Source organism: Lasioglossum baleicum, chromosome 16, assembly GCF_051020765.1.
Source record: "Lasioglossum baleicum chromosome 16, iyLasBale1, whole genome shotgun sequence".
NCBI classification, from domain to species: domain Eukaryota; kingdom Metazoa; phylum Arthropoda; class Insecta; order Hymenoptera; family Halictidae; genus Lasioglossum; species Lasioglossum baleicum.
In genome coordinates, this window is record NC_134944.1 from 6632869 (window position 1) to 6647557 (window position 14689).

The window sequence follows — 14689 nt, forward strand, 5'->3', positions numbered from 1 at the left end:
CTAATAAATAAAGAATAGGCAGCGGATCTTTATGCAAAATATGAATTTTCCACCTAAATTATAATGAACTGGAGTGAAATAAAGATTTACTTTCTTGCTTAATATGTTTAATAGGTTGAAAACAATTATAGTAGTATTTTTAAATTCTTCTGATGTTTTTACTGTTTCAACTCATTTTTGCCACAAAACGTATAAAATCTGCTGTCTAATCATTAACTACATACAAGACTTTCTTCTTCTTCTAAGAAATCATTAATAGCCAGCGGATCTTTATGCACAATAAGAATGTTCCACCTAAATCGTGGAAAAAACAAACTCGAGTGAAATAAAGATTTATTTTCGTTCCGAAAATCATCAATTTTTAAATTCATTCAATGTTTTTACTGTTTTCCCAACTCTTTTTCCCGTAAATGCATAAAATCCGCTGTCTAATCATGGACGACGTAGAAGACCTGCCTCTTATAAGAAATTATGAACGACACAGACATTAAATTGCAGTTACTGATCGTTTCTCCGAACGAGACAGGTGAGACTCGCGCGAAACGAGTGGCAATCAACGCGTTAAGGATGTTCTGGAGGTATATAAAAACGCAACAAAATTTTTGAAAATTTCACAAGGTACAATTCTTACTAAATTAATGCAATTACCAAAGTTTCGGTTCGATTCACTGCACCGTTTAAGAATTGTAGCAATTTAAAGTTTGCACATTTTAACCCGTCTTCTTATGGAGAACTCATGAAATTCCACTTCAAACCCTATTTAAATCTTGAAAAAACGCAACTAGAAACTCCAGTTTTTTTTTATATGTAGTAAAAATTATGTAATTAATTATGTTCAAAATTTATTAGGATTCACTAAACAGTTACAGAGTAAAAAAGTTATAAACTGCTACAAAACGTCAAATTTATCGTGTCGTCTCTCACTAGCATGGAAACGCGACAAGCGTAGACCACTGAATATAGCTACAGATGGTACAGTATTCGCAAAAGTTTAATGCAAAATATACTCATGAATGGGGCTTTCATTGCCATGTATTGATGGATTTCGAATTTCTTGTACTTTTGTCTCGCATTGTACCTCCAGAACATCCTTAAGACACGCGGAGATCCTGTTCGATCGAGCTAATAGACTCTAGCCTGCCCCCGAAGATAGGCAACCCGCCGGCGCCGCTGTAGTTTCGAAGCGTTCGACGGCGCTGACTATACATCCCGTCGCCACCCACGCGTCCGTTCTTATCATGCGTCGGAGCGAATGTCACGGCGAAGACGTCGCGTGGGCGACGATGGATCGCGTGAAACGTCGCGTCGGCTTGTTAGGTTTTCGATCGCGACTCTACTCCGCCCTGCTACGCTCTGCTTTGCTCGGCTCGGCCGCTTCTTAGCGGCAATTAATGCCCCACGCGTCGGAAAGGGTTTCACGAAACGAGACGGCGAGGGCGAAATTTTTTTCTCTGCGTAGAAACACGAAAGGTTAAGGCCAGCCGGCGCTCCGCCGCCAAGGAAGATCAATACTTTTCCCCTTGGCTGGTGCGCCGTAGATTTCTGCACAGGGCCGGGCGATTCGGGCCGACTACTCCCTACCACAGGGAGTCGCGAACCCCCTCCACGATTCTCAAGACGTCGGCCCTGCGTGCCCTGCCAGCCCTGATATGTACCTCTATCGGCCCTGCCACCCCCTGCTTGCCCAGATCTTCCCGCTCGACGGCGCACGCCTTCTCTGCGGCGCGATCATTCTTCGGAGTCGTTGAAAATTCAAAATTTCTGATCTATTTTGTTTTTAAGGAAATCGTGGTAAAATTCGTTGAGGTTTCCTGGTGTAAACCGTGTCCTTCGGAATAGGGTTTGCAATCCCGCGGGACTAAGGATTTAGTTCTTCAATCTAATATAAATATGTATGATATATTTTATAAAGAAAACGAAATACACACACACACAAACAAAATCTACATTAAAATAAATCTTTTTTTGGAAAACAAACTATAAGTGATATACATATATGTATACGTATAAAGTTCCACAAATTAAAATTTTGATTTATAATCTGTGAGCATTTTTCCAATTTTAATTTGATTAAAGTTTTATTTTTCAGACAGCTCGTTTATACATAGTTCGATCTAAACAATTCTTACCGTTACATAACTTCCTTAACTTCATTAATTAATTAAAAAACGAAGCCTTAATCAACATTCCGGTAAAGGAACAAATTCTTTCGATTCTCCTCAGCAATAATTACTTTTATTTTATATATATTATATTATAATGTATTATAATACATATATCGTACTGTAGCTTCCTTCTTGGTATAATAATTTTTTATTTACATACCTTCTTTCAATAATTATCAGATATAACGAATTAGTTATACAATTATTATTTTTACCATTGTTTTCCACAATTCCGACCAAATGCATTCTTTCAACATATTTTTTAAACGTCATTTACTAAACTGATTATTCCAGCCTTACAGAGAAATTGAAGTCGTTTGGCCCATTAAAAAAAAAGTTATTCTGATTTAAAGTGTGTGTGATCAGTTTTGCTCCTAACTGCATATTTCAGTTATAGTTTGTTTTCCAGAAAGAGATCAATTTTAATTTAAATTTGTGTAGATTTTTATGATTATCTCATTAAGTAAAATTTGTTTCTTTATGAAATATATGCGATACTAGATTGAAGAAGTAAATCCAGCTACCGAAATATTCGCGCAATCGTCCGCCGACAAAATGGCGTTCCCGCGAAAACCTGATCGGTGCTGAAGTGCCGCAATGCAGGATGCACCGAGAATAAAAGGTAGCTTCGGGCGATCCGCGCGTCGGCGTCGAATACATACAAACGAAACGAATAAAAGTCGAAAAACCGATGGCCGGCAGCCTACTAGTCGAGCAAACTTTCGATCCGAAAACCGATACTTTGCGATCCGATCGCCGGCTGTATTTTCCGGGAACGAGTGTTCCCAGAGGCCGCGAAACCGATAACAAACGCGAATTGAAATTTCCGAAGATACAGGTCGCCTCTTAGGGTCTCCGATCGACGTTGAAGCGCTCGGTGTTGCGTTTCCGGTTTCCTATGACCTCTCCGTTTGCTCGGCGAATTTCCGGGGCACCAGAGCGCCGGTTTAGAAATTCAAATGGACCTGCGACTGCAGCCGAGGAAGCTCTCGAGACGAGTCCTCAGACCGCGTTACCTCGCACCGGAAGTACACAACGCGAAACGGCAACGTTGAACTGTCGCGGGAAATGTCGAACGTGGATAAACTTTCCTTTACCGGACTCATAATTTGTGCCTTTCTCCTATAAATTATGATATATTTGGTATGTAACCCAGTAGATTTGTACTCGGGACGGCTTCAGAACGAAGTTTCGATCCTGTAGGATCAATGGTTCAGGAGTTATGCTTGCTTAAAGTTGAGCAATCTGCAGTGTTTTTGACAGGTAAAGGCGTCGCCATGTTGGTTTGTAGTGACAAATCGCGAGCCGCTGGATGGCAGCACGGTAATATCGTTAACATAGAGAAAATATCTCGGAAGATGTTGGAGAAGAAATATCATGGAAAATATTTACAAAAACCTAACCCAGACCAGTTAAAACGCAACATCGTGACAGCACGTCATCCAAAATTCAAACAACAATCGCAATACCCGCTCTATATTATTAGCATTAGCGGTTCTGCTCGGTAAGCGGCACGCGATCATCACTACAAACCAATATGGCGGCGCCCTAACGTGTGAAAAATACTGAGAAATGCTCAACTTTAAGTAAACATAACTCCTGAACCATTGATCCTACAGGATCGAAACTTTAAGCTGCAGTCACCGCGGTTAAAAATCTACTGGATTACATGCCAAATGCATCATACTTTATAGGAGAAAGGCAGAAATTATTAGTCCAGTAAAGTAAAGAGCAGCCTCGAACGTTTTTGCAATTTATGTGCAACTAAAACTCTTTAATTTCGAGGATAGTGTGTACCGAGCCTAATGGAACCAGGGGAAAGCGTTTCCGGAAGCGAGGAAATATTTTGAGACTGCAGCGCGCTCGAACGTTCCCGTGACCCGGTGTAATTAAGAACCGAACCAGTTCCGGGGGGTCGCGTGCGAAATTCGAAATAATAAAGGGAGCGCGATTTAAGCGAGCCTCGAGGATGACGCGCAACACGCGAGCACCGTGTCGGATTTAAATTGGCCGTCGCGCGTCGGGCAGAGAGCGGGCCGGGTTGAAGCGCGTTTAATTAGAACTGTAATTCGATGGCCCCCGAGCGGGTGCAGCATTCGGCAGCAAACAACGTCGCGAGCGCGTGCATATTTCATCGCGCATTCGGGCGATGAGCTTCGATCTTGCGATCTTTATTCATGATTATTCGATCGAAAGTTATTTCTCGCGACGTTGTTAGAGTGTGAGCTAAATATGTATTATTATTTCCTGTGTACGCGACGTGATAGCTAGACTGAGGATTAATCAAGATTTTACAAGGTTGTAAGGACATTAAAGGAGTTTAATAATGTTTTTACACCCTTGTTTGACTCGTTACAATGATTAACCCATTGCCGTAACATTTTCTTTGCAGTTACAGTGATAGAAACGTCTTTATCCCCAAAAATTTCCTATCAATTTCAAATTTTACATAAATCACAATAAATTTACTAATTTATATTTTAATTTAGAATCTCCTGTCAATTGTAAGTTTTATATGAATCAAAATGAATTTACTAATTCATATTTCAATTTAGAATCTCCTAGTAATTTTAAATTTTATATAAATCACAATAAATTTACCAATTTATATTTTTATTTAGAATCTCCTGTCAATTTTAAATTTTATATGAATCAAAATGAATTTACTAATTCATATTTTAATTTAGAAGCCCCTGATAATTTTAAATTTTATATGAATCACAATAAATTTACTAATTTATATCTTAATTTAGAATCTACTATTAATTTTAAATTTTATATAAATCGCAATAAATTTACTAATTTATATTTCAATTTAAAATTTTCCCTCAATTCTAAATTTTATATAAATCACAATAAATTTACTAATTTATATTTATATAGAAGAGAAAAGAAAATTTATATTTCTTGTATGGCTACAATGATTTGTATGCTTAAATATTGATTACAAACGAATCAAATCATATTTCATCTAAAAAGAAGATCATAGTATTCGTACTTGTTAGATTTTGTTAAAATCTTTATCACTAATCTAACTCGTTAAAATACCGCAAGGGGTTAAAAGAGAAAATACTTTCGGTTAAAGGTCCGCAGTATCATAACAACAACCCTTGCCCATTTGTCGTATTTTAATCAGTCACACTCGTGACGAAGATTTTAAACAAAGTCTAACAAATACGAAAGCTACGCCTTTCTTTTTATCATGAAATAAAATTTGATTCGTTTATAATCAATATTTAAGCATTCAAATAAACGACATTTTCGGGGATAAAGACATTTTAATAACTTTAAAGAAAATGTTACACACGGTAACGGGGGTTAAGAGAGAAAATAAATTCCTATTTCTCATTACCACAGTCCACAGTCTAGTTTTTATCGAGACTACCCTCTCGAAGAGGATGCGAACAGTCAATTTTAAGGAGTATAGTTCTGCTCGGAGATATTGTGCAGGGCCGATAGAGCTTAGTTCAATCCCAATTTCTCTACAAACGAGTGCCATGCATCGATAACGACTTACAAATTCGTCTCGACTCTCCGTCCTGTCGGCAGAAGAGCGTGGTTTTCCCGCGAGAGCAGGACGCGGATGATTGCGGCGTGTTCTCGCTTCGTGGATAGAACTGGACACCTTCGTAACGAGAGAGAATAGCGTTGGAGGCTTCTGAGGCGCGGTGTTGTGCGCTCGGATCGGCTTCGAGGCGGATTTTTTTTTCCGGTACGGGAACGAGAAAACCGCGTCGTTTATCGCGTTCACGGATGGAACCGGTGTGTATGTATAACGAACTACGTTGGTCTACGAGGCGTCTGGACAGGGTAGAATAGTCTTCGAGGACGGGACAACGGATGTTGCGCACCGTTGTTGGAGTAACGTGCTAGGTTTCGCTGTGGCGTACCTTCCGGTCGCTCAGACGCGAAGCGAAGATCGAACGGGAGGAGAGAGAGAGAGAACGTGAGAGGGTTTACAGAGCGATACAGTGTACAGAGAACGGAGTACAGGTGGACAGGGGTTGAAGAACACGCGAGGAGATTCTTTTCTACGAACGACGCAACGGCGCGCGTCTACTATGCCGGAGAGGACGGGCCAGCGTGTCAGAGGCCCCGTGAACACACAAAAAACATCCGTGGCTCGTTCACGGCGTCACCGTTGTTCGCAGGCACGCGGTTCTTGTGGATGTCGACGCGGACGCGCCCCCTGATACCACGCATAATGCTCACTGATCGGTCCCGGCCTCCTACTTCCGGCAAACCAAAACAAACCAACGTTAGAACACCGCCGCACGGTCAAGCGAAACGGTCTGACAGCGATCAGAAATATTCTGCGGATCGGAAAAGACTTGATGTCACGCGGAAAAGAATTCATTGGTAAACTATTCGGCCGAGATAATGTCCACTGTGAAGTTCGCAGCCTGCATCACGAGGTCCAACCATTTCGTCACTTGAATGATAGGTTTTGAGAAATCTTACTGTGCAAGATTAAATTAGTTGCATAATTTGTTAACAAGTTTCCCGATAAAATTGAATTGAACAGTATTTGAATGATACGTAGTTCTTTTCAACGATTCAATCGTTGAACACTGTTGTGTTCAAGGCGAAGAAGTTACGGCTCGAAAAATGCTTGGACTTCTGCAAGAGTTTTCAAGAGTTGCAACCGTTTGCGACGAGTGCAATTAACACCTTCGAAAGAACACCTCTGTCTCTTACAAGGGAAGGATCCCAAGTGTCCGATTTTGATAATTTTTTGGTGAGTTGATGGTATATGGACCCCTAATTATGTATGCGAAATATTAGGTGTAGTTACTCAATAGTTTTGAAGATATAAAGAATTAAAGTTGAAGCTTGTTTAGCTGCAGTTTTCGAAGTTCCATTAGCCGTGTAAGCAGATTGCGTGAAACTCCAATTGGTTATATCTTTGAAACTATTGAGTAACTACACCTAATATTTTGCATACACAATTAGGGATCCATATACCATCATCTCACAAAAAATTATCAAAATCGAAGTTAATAAGTTAATAAAAAAAGAATTAATTGGTAAACTATTCGGTCAAGGAGAAGATCAGAGCCAGAACCAAGGGGTCTAACCATTTCGTTGCTTTAATTAATGGTTCTGAGAAATCCTACTGTGAAAGATTAAATTAGTTGCATAATTTGTTAACAAGTTTCCCGATGAAATCGAACTGAACACTATTGACCGTTTTTTCAACGGTTCAATCGTTGAGCACCATTGAGTTGAAGGCGAAGAAGTTACGGCGTAACAGAAGCTTCGACTTCTTCAACAGTTTTCAAGAGTCGCCGTTTGCGACGAATGCAATTAACACCTTCGAAAGAACACCTCTGTCACTTAGAAGCGAAATGAACCGAGTGCACCATTGTGCTAGTTTTTAAGCGCTGCCTGATGTATCAGTCGCACTCCAGGCAATGAAACGAGACACTATCATGGAAATATTCTATGCAGATTTCCGATCGCTGTCAGTATCGAGTTGTTTCGCCCCACTGTGCGCCGCTGCCGATTCTCGCAGCGGTGTAGCTCGTGTTGCGTTCGTCGGGGACGAGTCTTCCGACGACCGACGGACAACTCTACGCGAACCGGTGTAGGCAACGACTCTTTCGTCGACCAGCGTACAGAAGATCGTTTCCATGAAATAGATCAGATTAAGCCGGAAATGTTCCTGTCACGGAGCAAGTTCAATCTTTCAAGTGTCTATCGACATACACCGCACAGGACATAGACCTCGACGTAAGCGTATTAATATCTTGACCAGCGTCGCGTTTAGTACATGTTACAGGGGTTGCAAACTATAGCTATTCCTCGCCCCGATCGACGGCCCACGCGAATTTTCCAGGGATCGAATTGAAGAACATTTGATAACGCGTTTTATTTAAATCGAGGATCGTGAGAGACTTCTAAAAAACTAGAAAAATGTAAAATCAATCCACCGTTCATAACAAATGTTATTCGATGAATAGTACTACTTCAACATTAACAATTCTTTCAATAATCGTCCCGACATAACTTGTTTCTATCCACGCGAATTTTCCAGAGATCGAATTGAAGAACATTTTATAACGCGTTCTACTTAAATCGAGGATCGTGAGAGATTTCTAAAAAACTAGAAAAATGTAAAATCAATCCACCGTTCATAACAAATAATATTCGATGAATAGTACTACTTCAACATTAACAATTCTTTCAGTAATCGTCCCGACATAACTTGTTTCTATCCACGCGAATTTTCCAGGGATCGAATTGGAGAACATTTTATAACGCGTTCTATTTAAATCGGGGATCGTGAGAGATTTCTAAAAAACTAGAAAAATGTAAAATCAATCCACCGTTCATAACAAATGTTATTCGATGAATAGTACTACTTCAACATTAACAATTCTTTCAGTAATCGTCCCGACATAACTTGTTTCTATCCACGCGAATTTTCCAGGGATCGAATTGAAGAACATTTTATAACGCGTTCTATTTAAATCGGGGATCGTGAGAGATTTCTAAAAAACTAGAAAAATGTAAAATCAATCCACCGTTCATAACAAATAATATTCGATGAATAGTACTACTTCAACATTAACAATTCTTTCAATAACCTAACATAACTTTTCTCTATGGAAGTTGTTTTACAGAGATTCGAAAGTGTCAGTCCACGAGGACACTGTTCGAAAAAGTTCAGGAGTTCCACAATGCCCAACATACTTTCGCTACGATTTATCCATCGTCTTCGTTAAACGCAAACGTGGCACCCCCATGAAATATTAAAAGAATTCAGCAAAGCCTTGTAGTTCACGCATATAATGCTGCGCTCAACAATTTCAAACTGGAACGTGTACAGAACTTATTCGCCTAGTTTCATGTAAGTTACGAACTCATGGCCGCGAGACACACGTGACGGTGGTGGCGAGCACCACGTTAAACGAATTCGAGCGGAATAGTTTTTACAAACCGAGAGTTCGTTCGATCCCTGGCGATTCGGAGCACACGGACGAACGGGAACCTGTTTGTACGAGTCTCTGTGGTTCGCGGTCCACGACAACGCAACACGAGCGAGAGCTTTAGGGTAGGCGCGAGAGGGTAGGCCGACGAGCGAGCTAACTCTGTTTGGTTTCTTCGGGCGAGAACCTTTCGGCGCCCGTGTTTCTCGACCGGGAGCGATGCGAGATGCGGTGCGACTCGACTCGGCTCGATTCGACGATCCGTTCGCGCGGACTCACGCTAGACGACTGCACGCGATACGATTACGCGGCCAGAGCCACCCTCTGGCACCCGTTCGGTCGTACCTCCCACTTCCACCAGACGAACCGGGCTTGGAAACGTCCTTTCTTTCTGGATACCCTTCGAACGAGGAAGATACGTTTAAGGAGGTAAACTCGTTTCCAGGATTACGAGAATGCGGGATGCGCTTTCTCATTTCTCGATAAACATGGGGGTGTTACAGTAGTCAAACGCGCTACATAAAACATCAATCTAGGTCGCGATCACCCTCAAAAGTCCTATTTTTACGTGTACGCCTACGAATTATCATGTAATATGGTATGTAATCCAGTAGATTTGTACCCGGCGCGGATGCAGAACGAAGTTTCGATCCTCTAGGATCAATGGTTCAGGAGTTATGCTTGCTTAAAGTTGTGCATTTTTCAGTGTTTTTGACAGGTAAGGGCGCCGTCATATTGGTTTGTAGTGACGACCGCGAGCCGCTTACCGAGCAGAACCACCGCCACATTCAATTAAACAGCGTAATACTTTTTCAAAACTTCCCGAGTTCCTATTTGATTTTTTACGCTTTTCTATTAAATATGGCCGGGTGTTTCTTTCTTCTGCGCAGCAGTGTAGCTATTTTCATAAAGCTGCGACAGCTATTAGGTCGTTGCACATGAAATGTCCGATTTTGAACAGTAACGTTGAACAATCGCAACTATTTCTTATGGATCAGAGAATCACACGTTTCTTGATTGTATTATGGTAGACATTGAATGTTTTGGTGACTCACATGCTTCGTTTACAAGATTGCCATCTCTATTTTGTAGTTCTTTTTACTATCAACGAATAGTGGGTTTATTAGTATACTGCGGATCTTTATGCAAAATATAAATGGTTTTCAATCGCAGGACATACAAAAAGAGCACGCGACAATCGCACTGATTGACGTTGAAATCAAATCTATTTAAAAGGAAATTTATATATGTAAATTGAAATTGAAGATGAATTTTGTATCTCAAAGTGTTACGTAGAATGAACCTGTCGACTATAATAAGTTAGACTGCTGATCTTTATGCAAAATAAAAATGTTTTCCATTGATCGTTGAAAAGAGGAATAACATAGTAATTGATTTCATCGTTCAACGACTTTGTTACATTACAAACAAATCTTTTTTTATCTTGTACTGTTTTATATTTCACCCAACCAATTTCTTCATAAATGCATAAAGGTCTGCAGTCTACTCATAACTAGACTGTGGAACATTATGCAAAATAAAAATTGCCTGCATCGATTGCAAGAAAGGGAAACCAAATTGGATGTTGTTTCTTCCCTTAATGATTTTTAGACTGCGGATCTTTATGCATTTACAGCGAAGTTGAGTGAATGAAATTGAAAATTGTAGGAAAATTTTAAAAACTGAAGAGGTCAATATATGATTTCTCGTCTATTAATATTATTGAGGGAAGAAATAACATTCTGTTTGGTTCCTATTCCTTGCAATCGATACAGACCATTTTTATGTTTCATAGAGATCCACAGTATAATGATTTTAATGGAGGAGAAAAATCATATACTGACATCTTCAATTAATCAAATGTTTCAACAATTTTCAATTTCATCTATTCCATTTTTTTATAAATGCTTAAAGCTCCGCAGTCTAGTAATAGTATTTCCTGATCAAATCGCATTGCAACATTCGCATTCTGAAATCGGACACATTTCATATGCAACAATTTAATAGAACGACTTAGCGCAGCGAAACTGTGGATGGTGAGATCTTCCCGACGATATCACTTGGTGGATACTGCTTCAGGGAGCCCGCACGGTGTTCCCGAAGGTATCGGAAGCCGTTTGTTCGGAAGACAGGAATCGACGTGTGCAGATTCGGTTGGTCGGGTTCGGGACAGGTACGGGCCCGTTCGATTTAATAATACCGGAGAGGAAATTTCCTCTCTGATAATGCGTTTGGGAATCAAGTTTTCGAGGGGCCTCCACACGCCGAGTCGAGTTCAAGGCATTTGCCGGACCTGAAACCGGAGTTTTCCGATAATTGCGGCGCACTTGTCGTCGAATCGGAAAGAAGTGCTCTCGTTGCCGCATCGGACGCCCTCGACATCTAGACACGCTTAATTTCGGCCGATCCAGGGTCGATAGGGCGAGCCGAGCGACTACCTGCTGACGCCAGCGAGCCATCTCGTTTCCTCTCGATCGACCAATTCTTGCTTTCTGCCGCGTCGACGTAACTCTGTACCACTCGGAAATCCTTCAAAGTCTGTCCGTCTCTCTTTCCCTCTTCTCTATCTCTCTCTCGTCGAGAACTGGATTCAAATTACCGAACAGTCGCGAATACCTCTTCGGTGACCCTATCGAAAGATTGGAGAAAGAAGACAAATAGAAAGAGACACGGAATTAGCTGGAATCGTAGGAGATCGATACGGAACGAGAGCCAAAAAAGAACATCTCGAGCTGTAGCGGTGTTTTCTACAAACTGTTCGTCCGTGAAGAAAGGGAACATCCGCTGGCATTAGGTTCGGAGCTGATTGGGATGCGGCGATCGAACGTGCTACGTTTTCTTTCTCTCCGCGAGACCTTGATACCGTCGAACTTTTCTCGCATCGAGGTCGTCCGCTGGTTCCCGCGGCTATCCGGTGGATATCCTGGCGACAGGGAAACATCGTTAGCGAGGACCTCTCGTCGCCGCGATGAAGGAAAGCTCGTTTTCCGGGGGACGTTTATTATTCAGTGGAAATACCGAGAGTGCCATTAGAGGCCTGGCGGTCTATCGGTCAGCGGTTGCAGCACCCTTTTAGCCACCGTACAAGCTGATGGACAGCGCGTCGAAAAAGTGGCCCGTCCGTGTGCACGCAAACGTCGCTGTGCCAGGGGGATGATCGGGGGGGGGGGGGGATGGTGGTGCGGCAAATGCAAACAGCGCGCAGTGACATTGCCGCAGCTGGGAACTTGGTACCCATCCTCCTCGTCCCACCAATAACGTGCTGGCAAAATCCTGGCCCGAGGACGTAGCTGCGCAAGCGCCAACCCTCTTGGCACCGAGCGGGGCCAACGAGATAACCGTTCGGACACTGACGCAGATTTATCAGCTCCTCCGTGTCGCTTCGGGCTCCATATACGATGCGGACAACTTGCGGATGCACAGGCCAGAGTATTGGCTCGCTCGCTGATTCCATTCCGCCGTGGTAGGTACACTTGTTACGAACAAACGTGTGCGAAGCGCCTTCCAGTTCTATCGTCTCCTTGGATTATTCGTACTCTTTATTCTTCCTCGTATTGTCAGACCCCTATCAAAGGGGATTTTATTCCTCTGTGAAAACAGTCACGGAGACTCCTTTTTTAGAGATGCTGCTGCTGCTTCTTTCTACTCCGCTCCACTTACAGGTGCAAGACGATCGCGAGCTATAGTGCCGAACTACAGCCTGGCATCCAGTCTTTGAGATGTTAATGAATTCCAAAGTGTACGAGCTCCCGCCAAACTAATGAATAACGTTTGCACGAGCAATCTCGCGGCACAGATACTCGGCTCTTGTTGCTACTCGATTTATGCATTCCGGAAGACCGATAGCTTTGCCGGCAATAGATAGCATCCGGTACTCCTTCTCGCGATGGAATAGACAATGCAACCCGCGCGATAACGATCGATTTCCTCCCGTATCGATGGAACGTGGAATGAACCTGATTATTAGACTGCGGATCTTTGTGAGAAATGAACATTGTTTATCGATTGCTAATGAACAGCTGCCAAAATGTCTTCCTTCTTTTAATAAGTTTAACAGGCGAAGACTTATTTTATATATGTATGTGATACATTTAATACAGTATTTTACATACATTAATGTATGTAAACATGTATGTAATAATATTTAATACAGTATTCTACATACATTAACGAGTGTAAACACGTATGTAATACATTATTGTACATACATTAATGTATGTAATACATTTAATACATTATTGTACGTACATTAATGTATGTAAACATGTATGTAGTACATTTAATACAGTATTTTACGTACATTAATGTATGTAAACATGTATGTAATACATTTAATACAGTATTTTACGTACATTAATGTATGTAAACATGTATGTAATACATTTAATACAGTATTCTACATACATTGATGAGTGTAAACACGTATGTAATACATTATTGTACATACATTAATGTATGTAATACATTTAATACATTATTGTACGTACATTAATGTATGTAAACATGTATGTAGTACATTTAATACAGTATTTTACGTACATTAATGTATGTAAACATGTATGTAATACATTTAATACAGTATTTTACGTACATTAATGTATGTAAACATGTATGTAATACATTTAATACAGTATTTTACGTACATTAATGTATGTAAACATGTATGTAATACATTTAATACAGTATTTTACGTACATTAATGTATGTAAACATGTATGTAATACATACGTAATAATACGTTTAATACATTATTGTACGTACATTAATGTATGTAAAAATGTATGTAATACATTTAATACATTATTTTACATACATCAATGTATGTAACACATCTAATACAGTATTCTACATACATTAATGAGTGTAAACATGTATGTAATACATTTAATACAGTGTTTTACATACATTAACGTTCCTAAATTCTTTTAATTGGTCTGTACCGCCTAAGACTGATTCTCAGTCCAACTGGTAACCGAAAATCGTGAACCGGAAACCATCGAGATCGCGTTCAAGACCGAGGCAAGCCGAGAAATGTCCCTATGCGGCTCGCGTCCTTCGATCGAATTAATTAACGTCGATTCTTTTCGCGGCCGTGCGATCTAAAAATAGGAACAGTTTACCGAACGATCGTCATACATGATGCAACACGTGGCGTGTGCAAAATGAATGGGTGCAGCTCTCGGTATATGTATATCGGAAGTTCCGCGGATTAGAATATCTGACCTTTCTCTCGGAAGAGCGGCCGGTACTGTTTCAGGCCGATCTCGGCGAGCCACTGGTCCGCTTCGGTGAGGTCCCCGTTGTTTCCGGTGGCAAGCATCAGAAGTTTGCCAAGGGACAGGACCATCGAAAGGGCCAGGAACACTCCCGAGAGGACGGTCGACCATCGTGCCATTTCCTGATTTCCGGTGCATCTTCAAAATCGAATGATCGTCAAGCTCGTGTCAGGTGCGGTGTCGGGGGAACTAGTATAGTTAGACAGTAATGTCCGACCGTAAGTCTTGCTGAAAGTCGCTACGCTGTCCGTTCCACTGGGGGGCATACCCCGCGAGGGGCCGAGAAGCTCGAGCTGCCTCGGTCGCCGAATATTGT

General features: G+C 41.2%; 1 protein-coding gene and 1 long non-coding RNA gene across 4 annotated transcripts in view; both read right to left on the minus strand.

The window, feature by feature from the left end:
* Positions 1-14689, minus strand: part of LOC143216952 (apoptosis-resistant E3 ubiquitin protein ligase 1) — a 36640-nt gene that overhangs the window by 20623 nt on the left and 1328 nt on the right. For both annotated transcript variants that reach the window (XM_076440546.1, XM_076440545.1), the window contains exon 2: positions 14321-14511. In XM_076440546.1, coding sequence (XP_076296661.1) covers positions 14321-14492 — 172 coding nt within the window. In that variant the 5' untranslated portion in view covers positions 14493-14511. The remainder of the gene's footprint in view (positions 1-14320; positions 14512-14689) is intronic.
* LOC143217007 (uncharacterized) lies at positions 5894-13515 on the minus strand. 2 transcript variants are annotated; one of them, XR_013010701.1, is made up of 3 exons: positions 12116-13515; positions 9109-12020; positions 5894-6397 (listed from the first exon to the last, which is right to left on the minus strand). It is a non-coding gene; the product is annotated as an uncharacterized LOC143217007 (long non-coding RNA). The 2 variants fall into 2 exon arrangements; XR_013010700.1 differs by having other exon boundaries at positions 5894-6394; positions 12116-13514.